Source organism: Anser brachyrhynchus (assembly GCF_964034855.1).
Source record: "Anser brachyrhynchus genome assembly, chromosome: 1".
Lineage (NCBI taxonomy): Eukaryota > Metazoa > Chordata > Aves > Anseriformes > Anatidae > Anser > Anser brachyrhynchus.
The window spans coordinates 186985120-187007771 of record NC_137694.1 but is presented as its reverse complement, the minus strand read 5'-3'; the positions used below and the strand labels follow the sequence as shown (position 1 = coordinate 187007771).

Below are 22652 nucleotides of genomic sequence, written 5' to 3'. Positions count from 1 at the left end.
TTGATTACACTCCTATACAGGGTGATCACTGTACTCCTTTTAAAGACTGCTAAATTATTCATGTACTGTGAATACATTTTATGGTTCACATATGCTTCTTTGTTCCCTTAAAGTGTATTAAAAATAGTGGTTTTATTTGCATGTTTATCTATTAATTTTGGCTGGGATTCAACAAAAGATCCCCTCTTGCTAACCGGCACATTCTTAGGTCTAAAAGTCTGCTTGCTGGCTGAACATATAGCACACCAAGGAGTATTCATTTCCTGTATTAGGCTAATGCTGTGTCATTTTTACTGCTGTTGTTTATGTAGTACTGTAGGTGTTCTAACTGTCTTTCTTTCCTGCACTAAAGGAGTGAGAGAATAAGGTCTCTGCCTTGATGACCTCGCAATATAGATCTGACAAATTATGTTTGTTGGAGCAAACAGTATATTGTGAGAGCATAAAGCAGAAAACAAAAGCAAAAATAGTGCTTTCCAGGGAAGTGGGATAGTGCCAAGAAGGTGAAAATATCTAAGGAGCATACGTAAGATACACAAGAACACATCTAGATAGATATTTGAGGTTTAATTAAATACAAGTGACCATCAAAGAAAAGCAATCCCTACTGGGAGGAGACAACAGAAGTGAAAGGGTGGGAAAACTTTAAAGCTCATAAAAAGGAAAAAAAGAAATGCTTGAGAAGACTGGAGAGGACTGCATGTGGAAAACCAAAATAAAGATTTGAAAATAAGTCTCTAAGGAGACAGTGAAAGACCATAGATATGGAGATTATAAAATCATCGTGATCCTTATGGAGAGATTTTTGGCTACAAAATAGAAGATAAAAAAAAAACCCTAAGGGAGAAGATTATGCAAGTGAAGTTGATAGATAAAGCTAAGTCAGATTTCTGGACGTTTAAGAAGGATTTCTTGCTCATGAAATTTTTTCAGTCGTGTTTTGCTATGAGTTAGTGAAGATGACCATATAAGATTTTTTATTTTTTATTTTTTAAAATAAATGATAATCTAGTCCAGGAAAAGGAAGGTGCCAATGAGAGGTGCAGAGATCCAAACAGAAAATTACTTCCAGTATTTTAGCAGATTGGAGAAGTTTTGTGGGAAGAAATGTGTTACAAGAGAGCTTTTGCCAAAAAGGGACAACAAAATGAGAGTGAAAGAGTGGAAAGTAAAATGTTGGGAGAAGACTGAGTAACCCAAGGAATAAAAGGAAAGAAAGAAAGAAAAAAAAAAGAAAATGAAAGAAAAACAAACAAACAAACAAAAAAGCTATATATAAAAAAAATACACTGAGAATGAGTCTAGATAGAACAAAAGTAGAACAAAACAGTATAGACTAATGGAGACTTAAGGGGGAGAAACTATATGCTTAGACCTTTATACTGGGAGAAATAGTTGTTGCAGTAAGAAAGATAGTTTCAGCCTCTCTGAAGTGTATATATAGAGAGACTTTTGTAATTGCCACAAAATTTTAAAAATAAATTATTTGAATCTTGCTTTTTTGGCTTTGACAGATGCAATCTGGTTCCTGTCAGTACTTTTCAAAACATTGCTTCAAAACAAATCATATTTCTGAGTCGATTCTGTGATAATCTGGGACCTACTGTTTTATATGTCCCTCTGTTTCTTTCCTTTATCTAACATACCAGGCTACTTTTATAAAAGGCACTTTATACTTTAGCCTCAGTTCTGTCCTGTGTTATTATTCTGATATCATCAATCTCTGCCTGCCATTTGTCATTAATCTGTTTTTCACTGCAAGTAGAATTTTCTCTGAAAATTGAATTATTTTGTGTACTGAGATTGTCCATAAAAAGTTCATCTTTAGAATTGACCTATTTCATTACATTTTCAAAAATTATCACATTGGCTCAGCATATAATACGTTGAGACTACTTATAATTACAGCAAAATAATCAATTTGTTATTAATGTGTTCTTCTTCCACTTTTCTTTATATTTGATAGAATAGGCTGTAATCCTTAACCGAAGTAGTTATGAGATACTATGAGATACTACTGCATCTGCAAAGCTTCTGTTTGTATTTTCTGTGACCCGTTTGTACCAGTCTAGATGTGCTCCATTCTCTTCTGCAACAGCTCTAAGAGAAAAATGAAGGCAGTTTTAGGACTGTAAATGGCTCAGCCCCACTGGGCCTTTCCAGACTGGTTACAGTCCCTCTCGAGGGTTTTACAGCTGAGCCTGAAATTCTCCCGAAGCAAGACTACTCATGCACTCTTCTTCTGTACAGCATCCCCAACATACATACATGAGTCATGCACACATTCATATGTGAACAGAAATTATAATTTATCATTAACTTGTACGTGTTGATTTAAACTAATGGTTTGTGCATTTAAGAACACTACATCATTGCAGAATTTTGAAAAGTCATGAAACAACCCTCTAGCTAGCTAGCTTCATAAAAACTGAGCCACTGCCTAGAAATATTTGATGCTAGTATTACAAATGAATCCCAAATGATCTCCAAACAATAGGTTTGTATCTAAAATCAACGGTTTCTAAAGAGTGATTGGCATTCTTCCTAAATTGATTAGTAGATTATTAGCTAGATACCTACTTTACAGAGAGAGATATTGAATGTGAAAGTCTACTGTATTGTTCAGTCAGGTTAATAAAGGTGATAAAAACTAACACAGAATATTGGAATTTATATAATATTGCTTTCCCATCCTTTGAGATGTTACTGAAATCACACTCTTTTGCACATCATGCATGTTTAGATATAAATCCAAGAAACTCAGTCAAAAACCAAAAAGTTCTACTTATTCATTGGGAAATCTGAGCCAACGTCGTCCACAGGTTTTCTCCAGCAAATAGAATAAAAGGTAATCTGGAAAGGGATGCTCTGTTCTGTTGGCACAATTCTATTTTGTACAAATGAAGTTCTATTATTTCTATGTATATTTCTTATTTATATGTTTCTTATTATATCTAAAAATTCATAACCATATTCATGGTTATGTTACCTTACCACCTGATTTGAGAGTCTTTTTTTTTTTCATTTGTTTTCCATCTGGACCAGTGAGTATTTAATTTGCAAGAAGGCAGAATAGTTAAAACGAAGAATTGTACATCAGAATGCCATATACCCTTGTGGCTTTCTACCTGAAAAGCAGACAGAAGAAAACAGAAAAGTAGACAGAAAAAGGAATTCTGTCTTGAATCACATGGAAATTGAATATCGGTATTGTTTTCGAGTTTTTTCAGGTGAAATAGGCTAGTTATGGTGCAATTGGATGGTTGGTGTTGAAGAAACTGTGTTTGTATGAATTAGTTACATCTTTTTGGAAATACTGGTATTAGAAAGTATGATTCTCTAATGGGGTGATCAAGAAGTTTGTAGAGGACAGCTGGTTTCTGGTTTCTGTTAGAATGACTAAGTACCTGTATAAGTTAGAAGAAGTCCTGGATTTATTGTGAGTCATGTATGATTAAGCCCTAACCAAAGGTGGGGAGGATTTTAGGTCCTCTTGTAAATAGATTGAAGTAAACCTGAATCTGTTCTGTAAGCCTGAGCAGGACAGTCACAGATACATCAGATAAAAAGTGTACATCACTCTGACAAAACCCCAAATAACCTTTTTCTACTCTGACAAAGGGCTGAAAAGACATTTTTGTTTAACATAAGATGTCTCAGAATGACACATCCCTTCCTCTCCCCTCCCCTCCTCCCACCATAAATGATTCCAATGGGACTATGTGTTGTGAGAGTGGAGGTAGAGGGAGAGAAGTGCTGTTGAATGGAAAAATTACTTGTTCCCACAGCTCAAGCTTGTATTCATTGTAATCAAGTATCCCACGAATTTCACTTCTCATTGGCAGTGAAGAAGGCGTGAATTTTATCCAGAATATGAGGAATGAGTGAGATGGGGTTGTAATGAAAATATTTTGCAGCTTTATAGCTTTCATAGCAACAAAACCTTTACATGAAATGACAGTAATCAGTATCATAGAATAACACTACTTAAATGAGTCTATTGAATGAGATATGAATTGTATTTATGATATAAGCACTTGACTTTCCAGAGAAAAAATACCTTCAAATTATGTGAGAGGTCTGGGATAAAGCTAGTGAAAGCTCTGAATTTCTGCTAAGGATTAAACATCCAAAAAGATAGGCACAACAGGTCATAGTAGGATAGCATAATAGGGCACCCTGTAGTGCTCAACTATTAAAGGTTTAATCCTTGATTATGAATTTTATTGCTTTTGTATATTTGTCTCAGATGCTTAAAATAATGTTGTCATGGAATTTTGGATTAATATTTTTACATAATTTATTGTAATTACATCATTTTTTCTGGTTTCTGCTTTTTTTAATCCATCAGCTGCTTCTGATTTTAGAAACTCAGCAGTGACCCACAGACAGTACCACAATGGCATTCACAACAACTTATACATCTTACAAAGAGTAAGAGTGGTAGGCAGGGGTTGGTAGGAGACAGAATTGTTTGCGCTCAAATAAATGACTTATAAAGTTTTTCTGTATCAATAAGCTAGAAAAAATGGCATAATTTGCAAAGTGCTATTGTGAATATACACAGAGATTGTCGGGGGGAGGGAGGTGAATGTAGTTAAAATGAAAATAATCCTATTGTTAACAGAATTTAATGTAGATATAATGTTAAGATTATAATAATAATAGAATTTTAGGGTGAATAATCCTTCAGATATTATCCAACACTGTGAATATTTTTTCAGTTGTATTTTACATGGAGTTCCCTGTTGGAAGCACTGTAAAATATCATAGAACCAGAGAATGGCTGAGGTTAGAAGGAACCTTAAAGATCATCTAGTTCCAACCACCCTGCCATAGGTAGGGACACCACCCACTACATAGGTTGCTCAGGGCCTCATCTAACCTGGTCTTGAACACCTCCAGGAATGGGGCATCCACCACCTCTCTGGGCAACTTGTTCCTGTGCCTCACCACCCACCCTCTGAGTGAAGAATTTCCTCCTAATCTCTAATCTAAATCTCTCCTCTTTAAGTTTAAAACCATTCCCCTTTGTTCTTTCATTATCTGATTGAGCAAAGAGTTGCTCTTCATCTTTTTTTATAAGTCCCCTTTAAGTACTGAAAGGTCGCAATGAAGTCACCCTGGGGCCTTCTCTTCTTTAGTTTGAGCAGCCCCAACTGTTCATATATAAATATATATAATAGAAAAAAAATTATATTCTTTCAGTATTTCAGTTCATTGTGATACTTTCATGCTCCTTTCCATGTTGAGCTACCGTTAAATTCTAATACTCTGTTCAATTTATAAACCTCTTTGTCATTTGCTATGCACTCCCTATTTCAATAATAATAAATGCAAACAAAGTTGCTGTGCAATGAGAGTTAGGGTACTCCAACAATAAATGATATTGTGATATTTTTCATTTTATTTATTTATTTTTAATTAATTAATTGGCACATATTGGCATTCTCTGATTGGAATTAATGTAGTATCAAAAATAAATTTCTTAGATTGATGACTATTGTTTTGAAAGTATCTTTTAAAAATAAATTCCCAATGTTTTAATAGAAAAAAAAATATGAAAAAAATCAGAATTCAATTAGAAAGTAGTAGAATGTCTGGCATTGTTATAATGAAAATGATTGCATGTACTCTGAAAGTTAAGATACTGGCCCTTGAAAAAAAAGTCTTTGTTCAAATATAAACAATTGCCTTAAGCTACTTCTAACATACCAACATACTGTGATAGCAGTAACAGAGACATCTAATTCCTTCTCCTTTAGAGAGAGAAATTTGGAATATTTCTCTTTGAAAGAAAGTAGTTTGTGTTGACTGTTGCATATGATAGAAAGGAGTAATTGGGAAGACATACAGATGAAAAATTAGAGAAAAAAATGGTCTCTGGAAATCGGAATTCCCTCGTCTTCCATCTTCCTCCTCGTTTGGGATTCTTTCAATACCTTTGCATCCACGCTTTCCTTTTGTATCTTCTAGCTGTCGTTAAATGCCACTGAAACTGAACTACTTTAGTCCTCTATAATCCTGGATAATTTAAATACAATGTGTATAATGTGACATAATTCCCTCAAAAATTCTTCAGGAGTCCCCTGCTATGTTCAAAAGTTTCAGAAACAAAATATCAGATATATAGAATAAAATTCAAATAGTAGCTGTGTAATACTATAATATGAATTATGATCTGGTGATTAGGAACTGCTTTGAGGATTAATGAAGTTTCCAAATAAGCAGACATACATGGAAATAAATTTGGGCATGAATTTAAAGGAAGGAATAAAACTTTTTCAAACACTCACCACAGTACTTTGGAGAAAAGGAAGAAATGGTTTCCATCCATGTGGACATATTGCCAAATATTAATTGAATCAGAGAGCTAATGGTGTGGTTCTGGAAAACCAGGTTGTTGGCAGTAATCTCAGTAATCAGGTCAAATTAAGGATTTGGGCCACTGTCAAACCCTTTCCTTATGGGGAAAGCAGTGACATAAAAACGGCTTCTCCAGACTGTCAAAGACTTGAGCTCTTCCTACCCAAAACTTAATAGCTGCTTCCATTAGTAAGTATTGGGAGTGTGGTTTCAGACAGAATTAGCAAAAATAAAAATTCTAAATAGTTCGGCTCTGAGTGCCTCTGTAGGCACTGTATACTATGTATACTTATATGAAGAATATTCTGAGCAGGGAAAACATCATAGCTGACATTTGGCTGCCCTTAAATAATGATAAAGTTGTAACTGTAGCCTGCCTCAAAATGTTAAGTACAGCCATTCTGCCCACCAGGAGGAAAAATGGAACTTTCTGAGGTCTTTTAAATTAAATGAAAACAAAAGGAAAATCCAAGCAGAAGATTTTTTTAAGATTTTATTTTGACATACTGTCTTACAAAGGGTAAACAAAACATGGTAATATAAATAACACAGAGAGTGTTTACGATGGTTGCAGGGAAGTAGGCAACCAGCATGAACTAGAACTTAAATACATAGGTCTGCCACTGATGGATAATTAAATTTATGGCAGAGTGAATATATAAAATAACCTTTCCTGCTAGAGCTCAGGATCTATGCGTGCAAAACGTGTTAGCACCAATAAATGTACTAAGATACTTAGTACAGATAATCATGCATAGATATAAATTCGAAGTGCCATATTTTTCCGTAATTCTTCCTTTACGAATTATTTTGATCTGAAAAAGTAATTTGGATTTCATTAGAAACCTGCCTCATGATTCCTTCTGCTGTTTTCTTAATCTGTCTTCATTTCATTGACTACAGGAGCCCTTTACAACATTCTTTCTAAATGCAAATGATGGCAAATTTGACCACCCAGATCGAACCTTCTCTTCAGTAGCCAGGTCTTGGAGAAACAGCCAAAGAGATACCTCAGATGTGAAGGTAACATACACACTAAATGGACTAATATGTACTTTCATTTATGGTATTTTGTTTCTTGTAGAGACAAAGAATATTTTATATGTCATATCTTTATATTCAGTACACTAGATTTAGTTTAAATAAAAAGTAGATGTTATCGAAGATTATTGTTCTAATAGAAACAATCAAAGATTCTTTGAAGTTGAGTGGACAAAAGGTGTTTTGTTTTTACAGAAAAACAACTGAACTGATCTAATTTAGATCACATAATCAGGAGATGGAGAAAAGCCCAATAAATTGTTCTTTCCTGCTGTTAACTCGATATTTGGCCCACTCCATAAAACACAGCAGGAATTGGATTTGACCTTAAAGTGTCATATTGTTATAGCTTGCCTAGCTCTGGGTTTGCATTGCCTGGGGCAATTAATAAAGCATTAATGACAAGACCCATTTAAAATGTTGGCTTTTCTGTACAGCTTTAGCTTTTACTTGACTGTGCCTGGGGGTATTATGCAACAATACACATTAGATTAAAACAACTTCTACATGATATACAGAAACAGCCGGAGAGCAGGGTGATTTTACTGTTGTTATTCCTTACCTATTGTTAAATACAGAAGGCTATTGTTCGTGTACATGGAACCTTATCAGAAAGAAACCGAAATCTTATAATATTTTGAATGTTGTTGTCCATTTTTGATTCTCATTTTCTCGTAATAAGGTTGGCAAAAACTGCAGTATACCCATAATTGCTTTCTCTAACTTTATTTTTAAGGTAATATATCTCTCTTCTATTTCAGTACTGCCACTCATACCAGGAAATGCATAATGAAAGTCAGGGTCACATTACCATTATATTTTTTATTTAACTTGACAAAAGAAGAAGTAAGTTTGTTGATTTAGTTTTATTCCAGACCTGTTTGCATAAATATTTTAGTAGTCTCAGAAGTGTATGTGGACAAACCATGTTATTCTTGTTCAGGTTCTAGTTAGAACAATGAATTGTAAATTATATTGTTGTCTTAATATGTGGGAGAAAACGCTTTTTAAAGAAAAGAAATTAACCAAGCTCTCTTAAAACCCATTTCATACTTATTTATGCTCCTCTTGAAGTCAGTAATGTTTTAAGTATTATTACTGGTATCTTTTTGACAAATAAATTAAAAAAAAAAAAAGAAAGAATAATAAAAAAAAAGAAAATATTTTCAAAACTTGTTGGAAGGAGTTCAAATTGCTATTTACTTATTTGACATGCAGCAATTTCTTTGAATTCACATTGATGACATTCTTATTTTTCATTTACAATAAAATGTGGTTTTCCTAGTACTCCACTAGAATGGCCTCCTAGGAGTGGGGTTGAAATAACAGATAAGAGCCTTAAACTGAGGAATAAGGGAAGACAGTTGGAAGTGACTGTAATCTTCTTTCCTGGTTTTAGTACACAGGAGGAGGGCAGTTAAATACATGAAGGCATAGCAAAAGATAAAGGAATATCTGTGGACAGACGGAGAGATTATATTCAAGTAGGGTGTATAATTAGTGAAATGATTGTTCCTAAACTAGCAACCAAATGAGTTATCAGTAAAACAAGGAACTGAAATGTTTTTATGAAGAGACTAGGAGCCTTGTGAACCAAGTGGGGTAATTTACACTACTGCTGCCAGGTATGGCAAGGATGCAGGAATTATGGAGGAATTTTGTTGCAGTTAAAAAAATGTATCTTTATTTAAAAAAAAAAAAAAGTTATTCAGATAGAACAATTATTTAAAAGTACTCAAAAACAGGTACTTGCCTTCAGAAAAGGAAGGCAAAAAAATGAAGATATGGTATAGCTATGTACTTTGATGTCATTAAACATAAAGAGTGGAGCTGTGGAAAGCTTGGATAAAATATTAACAATTAAGGGTCAGAGTCTCATCGGGGGCAAGATTGTAGAATAATTTATTCTAGCATACATTTGGGATTCTGCTGCTGAGCCCCAGAGTCAGATTTAGTTATATATATACATTTCTGTTATGCCATTAGAAAAAGAAATACTACTTGGAACTAAGTCATTACAGAAAATCTAATATGGGAGGCACAGATGAGGTATGTTAGCCAATAAATGTTTTCTCCAGATAATCCCTGACCTGTCTGTTCAGGGATACTTTAGGGATTAAAGATGCTGTTTAAAATATGGTTTTGTTAATTAATGAAGATACAGGGCAGTTGAGTTTAGAAATTAACCTTGAGTTGATTTATTATGAGTTGGTTTAGCTTAAGATAAAAATAGACAAAAGCAGATTTGAAAATAAGCTAAATCATTTAAGGGCTACTAAAGCAAATAGAAAAAGTTCATAAGCTGTCTAAATAAAATAAATAAATAAATAAATAAATAAATAAATAAATAAAGATAGAAAGGAAAAGAGATTTGTAGGTGTATTTAATAACAGCATTCAATACATCACATCATCAAATTAATTTATTATGTATTGATACAAATTCACTACTGGAATAAGTCTTCAGTACACTTCAGTAGCCTAAGTGGTATATGTAAATGTGTTTCTGTTTTGTGTTCAGTTTTAAGAAGGAAACTTGAAGATCAGCAGGACATCAGAAAGCTTACAAGGAGACCAAAGCTACATGCTTAGCATTATAGCAACTGAAATATATCATGGCATCTAAATTCCAGCTGAAGGAGTTTGCTTAGTCTTTCATTTGTTTCATAGCTCTCATGTTCTTGGAGAACTCAAGTTTTTCTTTTTTCCTCGTTTGATTTTTAATATGTATTCATGCTGTATAAAGCAAATCCTGAGTTCTTTCTCTGCTGGAGAACAGCTAGTGAAAGTATATACTGAAACTGGAGGGAGCCATAAGAGCAGTATAAATATATTTAAGGAGTTGGATACAGGAAAAAAAACCTGTATGTCTGGGATAATTAATGTCTAAGAGTGAAGACATGGTAACATAAATGCTATGAAACACGCAACTGTATGAAAGGGAGAAAATTGTTTGCCAGGGAACAAAGAGGTAAACCTTAAAGGAAAACCGAAAAATGCTTACTTTACCAACAGAGCATGAAAAGTTAAAGAGGAAGAGAGTATTCTCCAAATTTGAATATCCTCACAAAGTGAAGTGATAAAATCCTTATTTCTCAAGATTCTTAGAAGTGTGGACTGGTAAAACAGTGGAAAAACATTAGGGACAATCATGAATTGGCAAGAGGATGCGCTAGTTGACCCTTTAGGCCCTTTCCATTTGTAGAGTCTGTGTTTCTTAACGATAAATCAAGAATGAGTATAGCAGCTAATTGTTGCTGTTGTTTGTTGCTTAAGATCTTAATGAACTGCGTTTCTCAATGCCATGACATCAGGGCCAACTTTTCCCTGAGGCCTCAGAGTTCATTCTGAAAAAGGACAGGAAACTGAACTATTATTAATATTACAAATACCCCATTTTTTTCAGATCAGTTGTGCTCCTACTTGGAATGCCTGGCAGGCTTCTTATGCATTTTAATCAAGTTTTCAGACATAGGAAAAGGTTTCAGGAGCCACCAAGAAACCCCCTCAAAATTCCTACCCATTTTCCCTCTCTTCTAAGCAGAGCACCCTCTGTCTTGCACAATTAAAGAACTTCAGCTCTGTGAGCATGAAGCAACCAAACATTCATGTTCAGCTGTCTGATAGCATCTAATATTTATATAGTGGTCCTGCAAGTCAATGCTCTGCTAAAGAAAAGATGTGTAGAGCTTACATGTGAGTATAAAATCTTAAAGCATGCTCTCTGTCCAAGTGTTCCTCATATTTGTGTAGCTTCTTACTGGTTGTACACAAAACTGTACGTGTAGATCTTTGGCAGTGGCACAGGAGGTGGATCCCATGTGATATACATGCTGGAAATGCTTTTCCCACCCTAGAGATTTTGTTAGTCTTTACAGAATATATGAGGTGTGTGGAATATGGACAGTGCATCAAAGTAACAAACTTTCAAAAGTGTTAAGAACAGCAAATACTCATTATTCATGTATTCCTTGTCATATATTTTAAATTCATCTGAGCTGCTTTAAGCACATTTAATCTCTGATCTCGCTAATCTCATTAATTACGGTGGCACAGGTTATGAAATAATTTAAAACAGTGTGTGTAATGAATTAATCCAACATTTTTCAAAGCCATATATTGTAAGAGGGCCTCTGTTTTTACTTTCAAGTGCCATATTAATTGAGTAGCCTTAATTCTTTATTAGCATATCTATTAAAAATGATTTTTTTTTTTAAAGAAAAGTGAAATCTGTATTTTTTTATTTTTTTCCCCATGGGTTATTATTTAAGAAAGAGGACTAAGAAGTGCTGAAGTCACTTATGAAGTGGGTCAGTTTTAACTAGTAAATTGAGGTTTTAAGCATTGCAGACACTTCCCACAGCAGTGTTCTGCAAAATCAGGATGTTTTAAAGAAAACTTCCAAAGCACACTTAAAGAATGCTGCATTAAAATTTAAAAAATAAATACTTGACATTTGCAAATGAATGTATATCTGTTTGGGAAGCTGCAGTTCTGTGGGTCAGTCCCCTTTTTCCACATGAGCGTGTCCTCTCATATTCTCTCTCTCTTTCCCTCCTCCCTCCTTCTTTCTCTCCCTTTGCATATGTGGAGTCTCCTGTGGAACAAAATTGTTTCACATTGAGATAAGGAAAACAGGGCTGTGGCAGTAGTTTGATCAGTCTAAAAACAACCTATAATTTGCACTTATTGATACATCTTGAATTGTGACAAAAGGTATGCCACCTTTGAAAAATGTAGCATGTGATATGTTATTGATCAGTGGATGATTTAAGATCTACTTAGGCAATTTTGTTAGCTACATTTGGGCTGGTTTGGTTCATTTTCAAAGAGACCTGTTCACCTATAGTGAACAGAATTAATACAGTGTGTGTGCTACGTGAGAATGGTAACACCCAGGGGAGAACCTGGATAACGGTTTATTTTATTGTGTCTCCCTTTATCAACATCGACCTTCAGTCCAGTTAATCAGCACAAGCTGGATGAGGAATGAATGTTAGTGGAGTGACCTTTGAGGAAACAAGTCACCCAGAAATGACCATAACTTGGCCAGTCAGCTTTCACATTTTTTCCTTTCCAACCCCCCAACCTCTCCAGTTTTTGGTAACACTGACTTCCACAGAACCCCCAGTTCAGGCTCTAATCTTTCCTAATGCCTTTCAAACTTGTTATACTATTTTTTGAATAGTGTGTTTAGAAGGTAGCTCTGACAAAATGTCATTAAGGTGCCTTAGTGTAAATTAATGTAGTTAATGGAGGTACTCATGACTGACTCATTGACCTAGTACTGGGCTCTTGTGGAATTAGTGGATGCCAGGGGATCAACCTTTTGGGAGGAAAAGAAAGAAAGGAAAAGAAATGGCAGCTTTAAAACCTTGAAGTGAATTATATTAGAAAAGTGAAAACGTCTGTGTTGGATTTGATTTCATTGGGAGGCCATAAAATGGTATACCCTTAGCAAAACATATTAAACAGAAACGTCAGATGTGATTCAAGTGGTATACAATTATGATAGTGTTAATAGTGGTCTTCTATCACTCCAAGACATATTTTTAAAGTTTAATTTCTCAGCAGCCTGGATTTGTCACAAGCTTGTAAATTAGAACATGCATTTGGGGATGTTTTCTTATATGAAGACACAAGGCATATAATACTGTTAACTATACCTTGGGGTTTTAGTATAGCTATTAAAATAAACTAGAGATCCCATTTACAGACAAGAAATGTCTGTTATAATATTCATTTTACCTTTTTTTACACCCCTCGGTAGCTTTACTGCATCGTTCTTCATCTGAGAAGAGCCAAGCATCTCACGCAGTTTGAAAGGTGGTGACTATTAAATGATAGAAAGCTAACCTGTCTTATTAGAAGTGTGAATGAAAGGGGAGCAGAGGAGGTTACCAGCTTGTGAAATGTCAAGGACAACTAGACAGAAATTACTGCAAATGGATTTAGATCAGTAGAATCCCTATTTTTATTAACTCTTTGAACTCTAGATATTTATTGTGGTAAGAAATTACCCATGACAGGTCATGTAGTCTGAAAGATTTATTTAGATCCTTTGATACGTTTTGACAATCAAATAATAATAATAATAAAAAAAATACTGAACTGTATCAGTTAATACAAAATTATATATCAGCTGAATGGCACACAATAACAACATGCATGTAAGTTGCTTAACCGGTCTATTAGTGTTTTTAATTTAATTTTATTTTTTTTTGTCCAATATTGGTCCTGTGTCTTAGTTCCGTTCATTCCCTCATTTTATGCCCACAAACTGATGTAACTTCTGAGAAAGTTTTTTTACACGTTATTCTTGATGTTTTCCTTCATATTTTATTTTACACTGGCTGACTCAATGTTTGCAGTTTAGGAAGACAGTCGTTTGAGATTTGTCTTTCATGAAAATTTGTAGCTTGATGTAGAAACTTTACAGAAAAGAACAACTTTCTCAAAATCATGGTAGCTTCAAACAAACATGCCTTTGCACAGGCCTGGGTTTACGCTGACCTTTTACCACTCATTACACTAGTGGTGAAATTGGAGTTTTAAAGATCCACTTATCAAACAAGTGGAGTCAAGTGGAGAGCAGAATGGGAGACAGAAGGTCCTCTGGTGTACCTGCTATCACTGAGATGCATTTTCCTCTGCTAATTTCTGTCTCCCAATCCCTACCTTAAGGGTGAGTTTAATAATGACCCTTCTAATGGAAGGAAATGGTGTAAGAAAAGATGTTATATGGTAAATTCTGCTCTGTATAAAAAGGAATAAAAAATAGCAGATCTTGTCAAGGAAGTATGCCATCTTAATCTCTGATCTAAAGGCCACTGAGGTTGACTTCTGTGTGGTGAGCACTTGACAAAATATAATAAGGCCAAAGTATATAAAGGAATAAATGATGTTATGCACTGTTTAGGAGTAATTTGATAATGACTTCTAATGACTAGTTTGGGGAGAAACAAAGAATATCTTACAGACTTGTAACTAAATCTTAAACCATGTAACAATACTGAAGGCAAAATAATTGTCATTTATTTTGATTTTTAGGAGCTGAAAAGGTGTAAAGGTGGCATGAGAATGCTGTCCAAATGTAATAAGCTGTGGAAAGAGGAAAGAGTAATTGATTCTCTGTATTCACTATGGATTGGTGGCTAGGACAAGGGAAAATAAGCTTAGATCGTGTAAAGAAAGATTCAGGCCAGGCATTAGGTAAAACTTGCTCAAATGGAGAATGATGGAGTCAGCTAAAGGAAGGACTGCGGGCTTACTGTCAGTCAGATTCTGGGACAACAGGGTGGACAAGTATCTGTTTAATCTGAGGAATGGTCTGGGTCACATTTCAACATTAACAGTATTTGAGATATTTCCTCCCTGTCCTTAACAGGAAAAACACCCAAACGGTTGTCTGTATCTACCCATGTTCTTTATTAAAATATGAACTGAAACAACCCCACTTGTGAAACAAAGAAAACTCAGACTCTGGCTGAGAAAAATGTAAATAAGTTTTGAAAATAAGCCTAGCCTTTGCTAGTGTTATCTTTTCCTTCATTCTTCCAGCTTTCAGTGGCTTCTTGGTTAACACAATTCTCCCTGGGCCCTGGTTGTCATCTTTCTGTCTCCACGGAGGTTCCCTCCTGTCTGCTCCCTGCCTTTCCCAGCAGCCTCCCAGCTCTGTCCTTGCTCACCCGTCCTCTCTCTGCTTTCCCCAGTCTGTGCTCCCCTGGCTAAGCATGCTCAGGGGCTCTGGGAAAGGGAGTATTTGCCTTTCCATCCTCACTCAGCCCCTGCTGTCAGCAGCAGGTAGAAGAGAATTTTTTTTTCATTTTTGAAATTAATAAAGTGAAAATACACACAGAATAGATGAATGAAAGCAAATGATCTTTATATCACACTTCTCTAGGTTAGCTGTATTTTCTGTGCTTCCAAGTAGCTGAAGACACATTTTGAAGATATTTTGCAAAGATTGTCAGGTTATGGGATGCCACTTTTTTTTTTTTTTTTATAGTATATATTCATTCATTATCTGGAAATGAGAAGGGGATGGATTTAACTGAACTATTTTTAAGTGGTGTGGTTATGTAGTATAGTCAATAGTGAAGACAACAAAATTTAAGAGGCATACCAGACGATATCAAAGAAAACTGAGTGGTTAATGCAAAATATGGGAAATATGTAGCTGGGAAAGGTCACATGCGACATTGTTTGCATCTGCAGTAAAGGTTCAGTTCATGCTAAGTAGTATTCAAGTAAGCAAACATAATTGTAGGCTGCACTAAAAATAACATTGAAGAGACTGCTGAGACTATAACAGTGGCTTTATTTAATTTTTTTGCAATGCTATATTTAGATTATTTAGATTAGTTACTCTGATTTAAAAACAAAAACAAAAAAAACAAAAACAGGAGATGTGTAACTGAGGTGATTAGGGTTCTAGAGAGTGCTATTTCAGGAGGATTTAGAAGTCTGGCACTGGTTAGTTTCCAGAATACAGGAATAAGACAGGTCAGGCTAAACATATACAATGCAATAAATCTTATGAAGAAAGTTAATCACATGCTTTCTATTTATTCTATTTCTATTTATGTTTGCTGCTATACCAGACAAGGGAACATTAAATTACACTGAAAGCAAATAGCAACAAAGATAAAATTTCTAAATGGAAATACCATAAAAAATATTCAGTGACTTTGATCTCTTTGTTTCAAGATACCACTGAAGTCAGAAGGTTAGGAGAATTCAATTAAACACTAGATGTGTCTCTGGGTAACTCTGCCTAAATCTTTTGTGTACATTAGATGTAAAAATTCAGTTAAATCCTAGGATGTGTAAAACTGAAGAAGAAAAGTTGAGTTTACATATCTTTGAAGGAATCATAAAGATGCTTGCTGTCTGAGATTATGGGTTAGCACATCACCATATTGTATTAAAAGAAAAAAAGTTAAAAAACAGTGGTGTTTCAAGCCTTCTATCCAAAATAGAAATGCACTTTATTTTAAAGTTATACTTTTTTTCACCACTAAATTCTGTTTCATTTGAATATTAATTTGAATATAGCTTTGAATAGGTAATATTTCAGCATTCTTAGGTCCTCTGGAATTTGACCTGCCTTTGAGGCTGTCATTTAGTGATTTGTAGCACATGTTGCTCTGTGGCCAGCTCTTAGTCCAAAATTAGTAGTAGAAAGCACTAGAAAGATTTGTGTCGAGTGTTCTCCAACTTTGAGGACTGTTCCTTCTTCTTTGAGCTCTCAGGGAACCTGAGACTTAGTGAATCATGCTTAGGGGAAAAGTTTGCTTTTAGAACCCTGAAAACCATTAGAGGTATACAATCAAATTTAAGATTGTCAGTAAAATAATCTGTTTTCTTTTAACCTTACAGGATATTCAGGATTGTTTTCTGTTTTGCTTTGCTCTGGTTGCTCTTTTAGTATTTACCTCATCAAATATTTTTAAACATTTTTGGCTTTTTGAAATTGCATTTTGTAATGAGCTATTCAAACTCAAACTTGTAGCATGTGGCTACTGGTTAGATATAGATTGGCAATGCATTTTAGTCTAATCTGAATTCAGATTGTTTGTAGTATATTAAAATGATGTGAAGAAGACAAGTAAATTGCTTCCCCCAAAATACTTAAATTGAACATAAATATTCATATAAATATATGTTTTTAATGAATAAACTTGAAAGGACCATCTATGCTTCAACTGTTCTATTCTCTATGGCATTGCAGAACAGATTTAATTAGATAAGTTAGTGTCTGCAGTGATTTTTTTTTACGCTCTGCATGTCTGCAGCCTTGAAAGGACCACAAAGTGGTTCAGGTTTCTAGTGCTGTGTCATCAGTTTTGATCATGTTACACAACTGAATACTATAGTGCTTTTAACAATGGAATTTAGCGAATTTAATCCATGCCTGGATATTAGAAAAGAGATAGTGGAGTTCAAAGCTTTTTTCTTTTGCATTTTTTTTTTCAGTTCAATACTTTCTGCTAAAATAATAGACAGCAACATATGGAGATATTTATTATGTCAAAATGCATTTCTATTTAGCTATCTGGAAATTGGGAAAAACTTCTCACTCTAACTTACCTTAACTTAACTAGTATATTAATACATTACAGATTATTTAAGCTACTCAGTCACTGAATTTTGACAGTTTAAATATCATGTATTTACACTTTAAGAACAGCCACTGTAGTGATATTTTTCTCTCCATGTATTTTTGAATCTTTATTACAGTAGAAATATTCATTTACCCTGAATTTACTCCCTTATATAGGTAATCAAATTGCTACCTCTTCTTATGCATTAAAGTATATAAATAAAATCAATACAGTGTTTTATCAGCAACTTTTTCCCCCCTTTTTAAATAGTATAGTTAAATGCTGCTTAAAACATCCCATTCATTTATAGTACTGTATAGGATCACCATACATTTTCTTGTATGCATTATTCTGACGAGGTCTCCTTCACTGATTTGCTTTGCTTTTCCAAACTTTTGCTTTTTATGACAATAGATATGGGAAAAACAAAGAATATTGCTTTATGAAAAATTTTTGAAGTACAAGAAAACAGATCGTAAAAATTCTTAAATATATGCACATAAACATATGCAAAATAGGAGTGCTTTCATGGGTACTACAATAGAACCTGATTCCAGCAGCACCATTTAGCTTCTCTCTATAAATGTAAGGTCTCATTTTGTGTTTTCTCCTTCCTAGGAGTTAATTCCGGAGTTTTACTACTTACCAGAGATGTTCGTCAACAGCAATGGCTATAATCTAGGAATCAGAGAAGATGAAGTTGTTGTAAATGATGTTGAGCTCCCCCCTTGGGCCAAGAAGCCTGAAGACTTTGTACGCATCAACAGGATGGTAAGCAGCACTTTAATTTAGCCTGAGTTAGGACTTCTGTGTTTTAACAAGATAACCTGCTGCTGCTTTTTCATATCTTTAGAACTAGGTGTAAATAAATAAAATAGAAAGTGAAGGAAAATTTGCATTCTGCCTTACTTGATGGAACCCTTTATCTTACAATAAAACTGTGTTTTTACTCTCTCATGAGAAGGCATCAGGTGGGTGTGAGTTGGATGCTGCGGGACAGCATGAAAAAATTAAGTCTGTTTCTCTTCACTGCCTTCTACATGAAAAAAATAAAAAGTTGTTATAAATGATGATGTATTGCAAGAAATATTATGTTTCTTACTCTTTGGAAGCTATGTACTTCCCATCCATCAGAGATGAACTGGAAGTCAAGAGATACAAACATTAGCCAACAACTGCAGTCTCTAAAAAAATTGTGCAAAAGAAATGCTCTGATGTAAATCATTATGAAGTCTGCAGAATTTTAGCATGAAAAAACATTTATCTGGGTTTTGTGTGTGTGTGTGTTTTGTTTGGTTGGTTGGTTTTGGTTTCGTTTTTTTTGCCTTTACTTTACAGATAATGATTTCCATTAATGATAGAATTAATATGTAAGTATGCTTATAGTCATTTTTAGAAAAAACAAGGTATATTCTAATGTCTAGGGCAGTAATGGTTCAATTTATGATTGTATTTTTGAAATGGATCTTCCTTAAAATGTGTCTTATCTATGTTACTTTAACAGTCTTTGAAGCTATGGGCTTCCATACAGTTGCAGAGCCATTCAGCGTGTGCATTATTCCCTACAGTGCTTTTGTGGTAATACTGGATGTCTAGCAATGTTGTTTTTCTTATGATCACTTTGGCAATTTAATTTCAAGAAATGTGTATTTCAAGAAAATTGTTCTTCAGGGGTTGGTGGAAAAATAGACATATGAAGTTCAAAAGAATAGAGGAATATTATAAAAACAAACTTATTCCTAGATGTGTGTGATTTAGAAGTGTCTGTTTGGAACAGTAAATGATTTGACATATGTACAGCAGTCTCCTAAGGAAGTGATGGCAACCTCGTCACTTGAGGCTTATGAAAAGCACTAAACAAAGCATGAGAAATGTGTTCCAGGGAGTAGTCCATCGTTGGCAGGAAGAAGCTGAACAACATTTTCCTTCTTTTTCTTGGCTGCTTTCTCTTATAGATGCATATTTTGTAACATGTTTTCAAAAGCAAGTAATTGTCACAGCTGGTGGCAATAAATTCAAGTGCAGTTTTACCAGGAAAAAAAAAAAGGTGTGGACTAAAAGGATCACTACCCTTTATTTCCATTCTCAAGCGTGGTACACGCAGTTACAGGTGAGCATCTCCAGGGTGCCCGTGTCACTTCACAGAGCCCTTTTTCTGGGTTGTGGTTGTGGTGAAACCTGAGCTGGACGCAGGAGTAATTACACTGAAGTTGACCAGAGGTTTAGTTTTGACATCTGTAAGAACAGAAGCTTGATACCTTAGTGGCAGAGGATAAACAAACTGCCATCTTTGGGGAAATAAAATGAGAGATGCATATTGATTAATTCCTTTGGGGAAATTTTATAAAGAATGTTCCTTTTTATATCCTAGATTGTGCTTCTCCATCTTTCCACAAAGATGGAAGGATAAAAGATGCTATGTGATAAGAGATCACTTGAAGAAAATCTTTAGCTTTAGTATGTTTGATTTCTGTTGTGCAATTTCTCCTTTTTAGAAAATAGCTTAGGAGTTCTCTATACAAAACTTTTGTTCTGGGATATTTATGGCTGTTGAAGAAAACAGATGCTTGTGTGAATTTAAAGTACAGCATTTATGCCCCTTCATGACTATAACTTCAATAAGGGCTGGTAGTTAAAAGCTGGAAATACTTCTTAAATATTAAGCTGTAATAGCACTAATGACTGATTCCATATGTGTGTAAGTACACTAAAACTGCCATGAGTCGGATGAGCTGGTGTTAAGATTGTAGCATTTGAATTACAGGCTTCAACTAATTGAGAAATTTTCCAATTTCTAAAATCAGAAATGATCTCATTTATGTATCACACCCTTCCACCCCTGTCCCCACAGATGTATCATGCCATTATTACACAGTTTCGCCTGGAGGCATTTTCTGTGTGGCCTTTCTTCATCCCAGCATCTACTTTTAGCAAGAGCGTGATCAGTAGTTGAAGTTCAGTTCTACACAGATACATACTGTCTTGAAGTGAGCAGCTTGATGAAGTTTGCAAATGACAATAAAGTTGGAAATTGCTTAGAAAACAGGAGAAAGAGGCATAGATTTATTTGAATTAGATACAGAAAATACATGGGAAATCACCTTGGGAGGAAAGAATTAAAGATATTCAATAGGAAGCAGAAGTTTGGAAACAAAAATAGTACCAAAAGAGAGCAGCAGCAAGGGAAGGGTGTTAATGAACAGCAATTAGATTAGATATCACTGTAATTCTATACAACACCAGGTAGGATCCAATGTATTTGGATGCCATCTACGGAGAATTGTTGCATCACAGCGGATGTATACAGTTGTACCTGCCTATGGGCCTTCTGAGACTGCACCTGGAATATTGGATTCACTTCTGGGTGACTAGATGACAAAAGAAGTATTTGCATTTGGAAGCAGTTCAGAGGATAGAAACAATGTGAATAACTTCAGGATGTTAAAATAACCCTGTATATGCATAGTTCTTTGTAAAGCTTACTACAAAGTAGCAAGTAGATAAAGTAAGATAATCCCCTTCATGAAAAATGCAGAAAATATGTGTAGAAAGAAGTCACAGAATTACATTTTGAAAGATAAAACGTAATGATTTTTCAGGAAAAAAGAAAAACCAACTTCCTCACATAGGGTTTTAGTGCATAGGGCAAACAGACTGTATACTTTCATTTTGGTCACTAAAAACAGACAGGTCAAAGTAGGGAACAATTATAAAAAAATTGGAACGTTTGACATTCCCTACGTAACATCAGAGTCCTTGTTTTGAGCTGGTCAGCAGATGTATTATTCAGTTAGGTCATCCCCAGGCCAAGCTCTGGCTGTTACACAAGAATCTATCTCTAGAAAAAAAGCTAGCCCGGGTGTGGTGCTGACGTGTAAAACACAGCAAGCTTGTGCAAGTCTGGAATTTCTACAGCAGCTTTGCAAAGCGAGTAGAGTGCAGGTTTACAGGAAAGCCACAGAAAATTGAAAAATATTTCAAGTAAGTGTTATCCTGATCCCTTGTCCAATGAAGTCAGTAGTAGTCATTTCATTACACTGGAAAGGATCCTATGTGGTACTGTGTCACGTAGAGTAGGAACTCCTTTTTCCTTAGTTGACAATATTTTAATCTGTTCATACATATTTTTTGCTTGCTGACAGCATATATAAAGCATAATTTTATGTGGGAATAAATACAAATCTTTTTATAAGGCCTACTTGCTCATTTTCTTTTAGTAACAGCAGTAATTTCAACATTTCATCTTAAGGCTTACCAAAGCAAGCAGAGAACAACCTAGCAAACTCCACAGAGACAGTGACGTGAAAGGACTTATATTAACCAATTGATTAACAAGCTTTACTAAAATTCTGTTCAGATTAATAAATGGAAGGTAGGTTTGGGGTGTTTTATTCAGTTTTTCAGTCAGGTGTTATACATTTCTAACTAAACACAGAAATAGAAGTGGAAATTGATTTCCATCAAAGGAGATGCCTTTAAGCTTTGGAAAATTAGACTTGTTATAAACATTGGAAAAGACAGTCCCGTTATGTTTAAGACCTACTGCAGCAGATTCTAAAGCACTCAGCGTATACATCAGGGATTGTTGTAGCAGTTTTATTTATCCATACAAAGCTAGACTGATTACTACAGACTTACTCATGAAACATTAATAAAGCACTATGTTCAATGCTAACATGATTATGGTCTGACCTCGGTGATGGCACAAAGGACAGAGGCAGAAAGTGTCCCTGATAACATTACCCTAATGCTGGGCTCATCAATCATAATCTCCCAGTTTACCAGGAAAAAAAAAAAAAAAAGGAAAAAAAAAAACACACATAAAACCTTCCACAGATGTGCATCTGTAGTCCTGCTCAGCTTCTCAATCCCCACAGACTTGGAGCAGTCCTGAGAGCCAGAAATAGAGCATATTCAGTCAGTAAGTCAAGCATGTTAAATCAAGGCGGGGAACACCACTGTGAAACACTGAAGCAGAGCTTTTATAATAACTGTTCTTTAGTTTGGAAACAAAAGATGCAATATTGTGTAATTCAAAGTTAATTATAATGATATTTTCATTATGGCTTAGGCACATATTAAATTACAAATTACAGTGTTGAGTAAAATGCATTCACATAAATTATTTTTTGAAAGCCTA

The 22652-nt window shown here is 34.7% G+C and overlaps 1 protein-coding gene across 15 annotated transcripts in view; it reads left to right on the top strand.

The window, feature by feature from the left end:
• The window catches only part of NBEA (neurobeachin), a 518392-nt gene that overhangs the window by 441629 nt on the left and 54111 nt on the right, over positions 1-22652 (top strand). For all 15 annotated transcript variants that reach the window (XM_080568262.1, XM_080568264.1, XM_080568263.1 and 12 more), the window contains 2 exons: positions 7270-7389; positions 18131-18283. In XM_080568262.1, coding sequence (XP_080424388.1) covers positions 7270-7389; positions 18131-18283 — 273 coding nt within the window. The remainder of the gene's footprint in view (positions 1-7269; positions 7390-18130; positions 18284-22652) is intronic.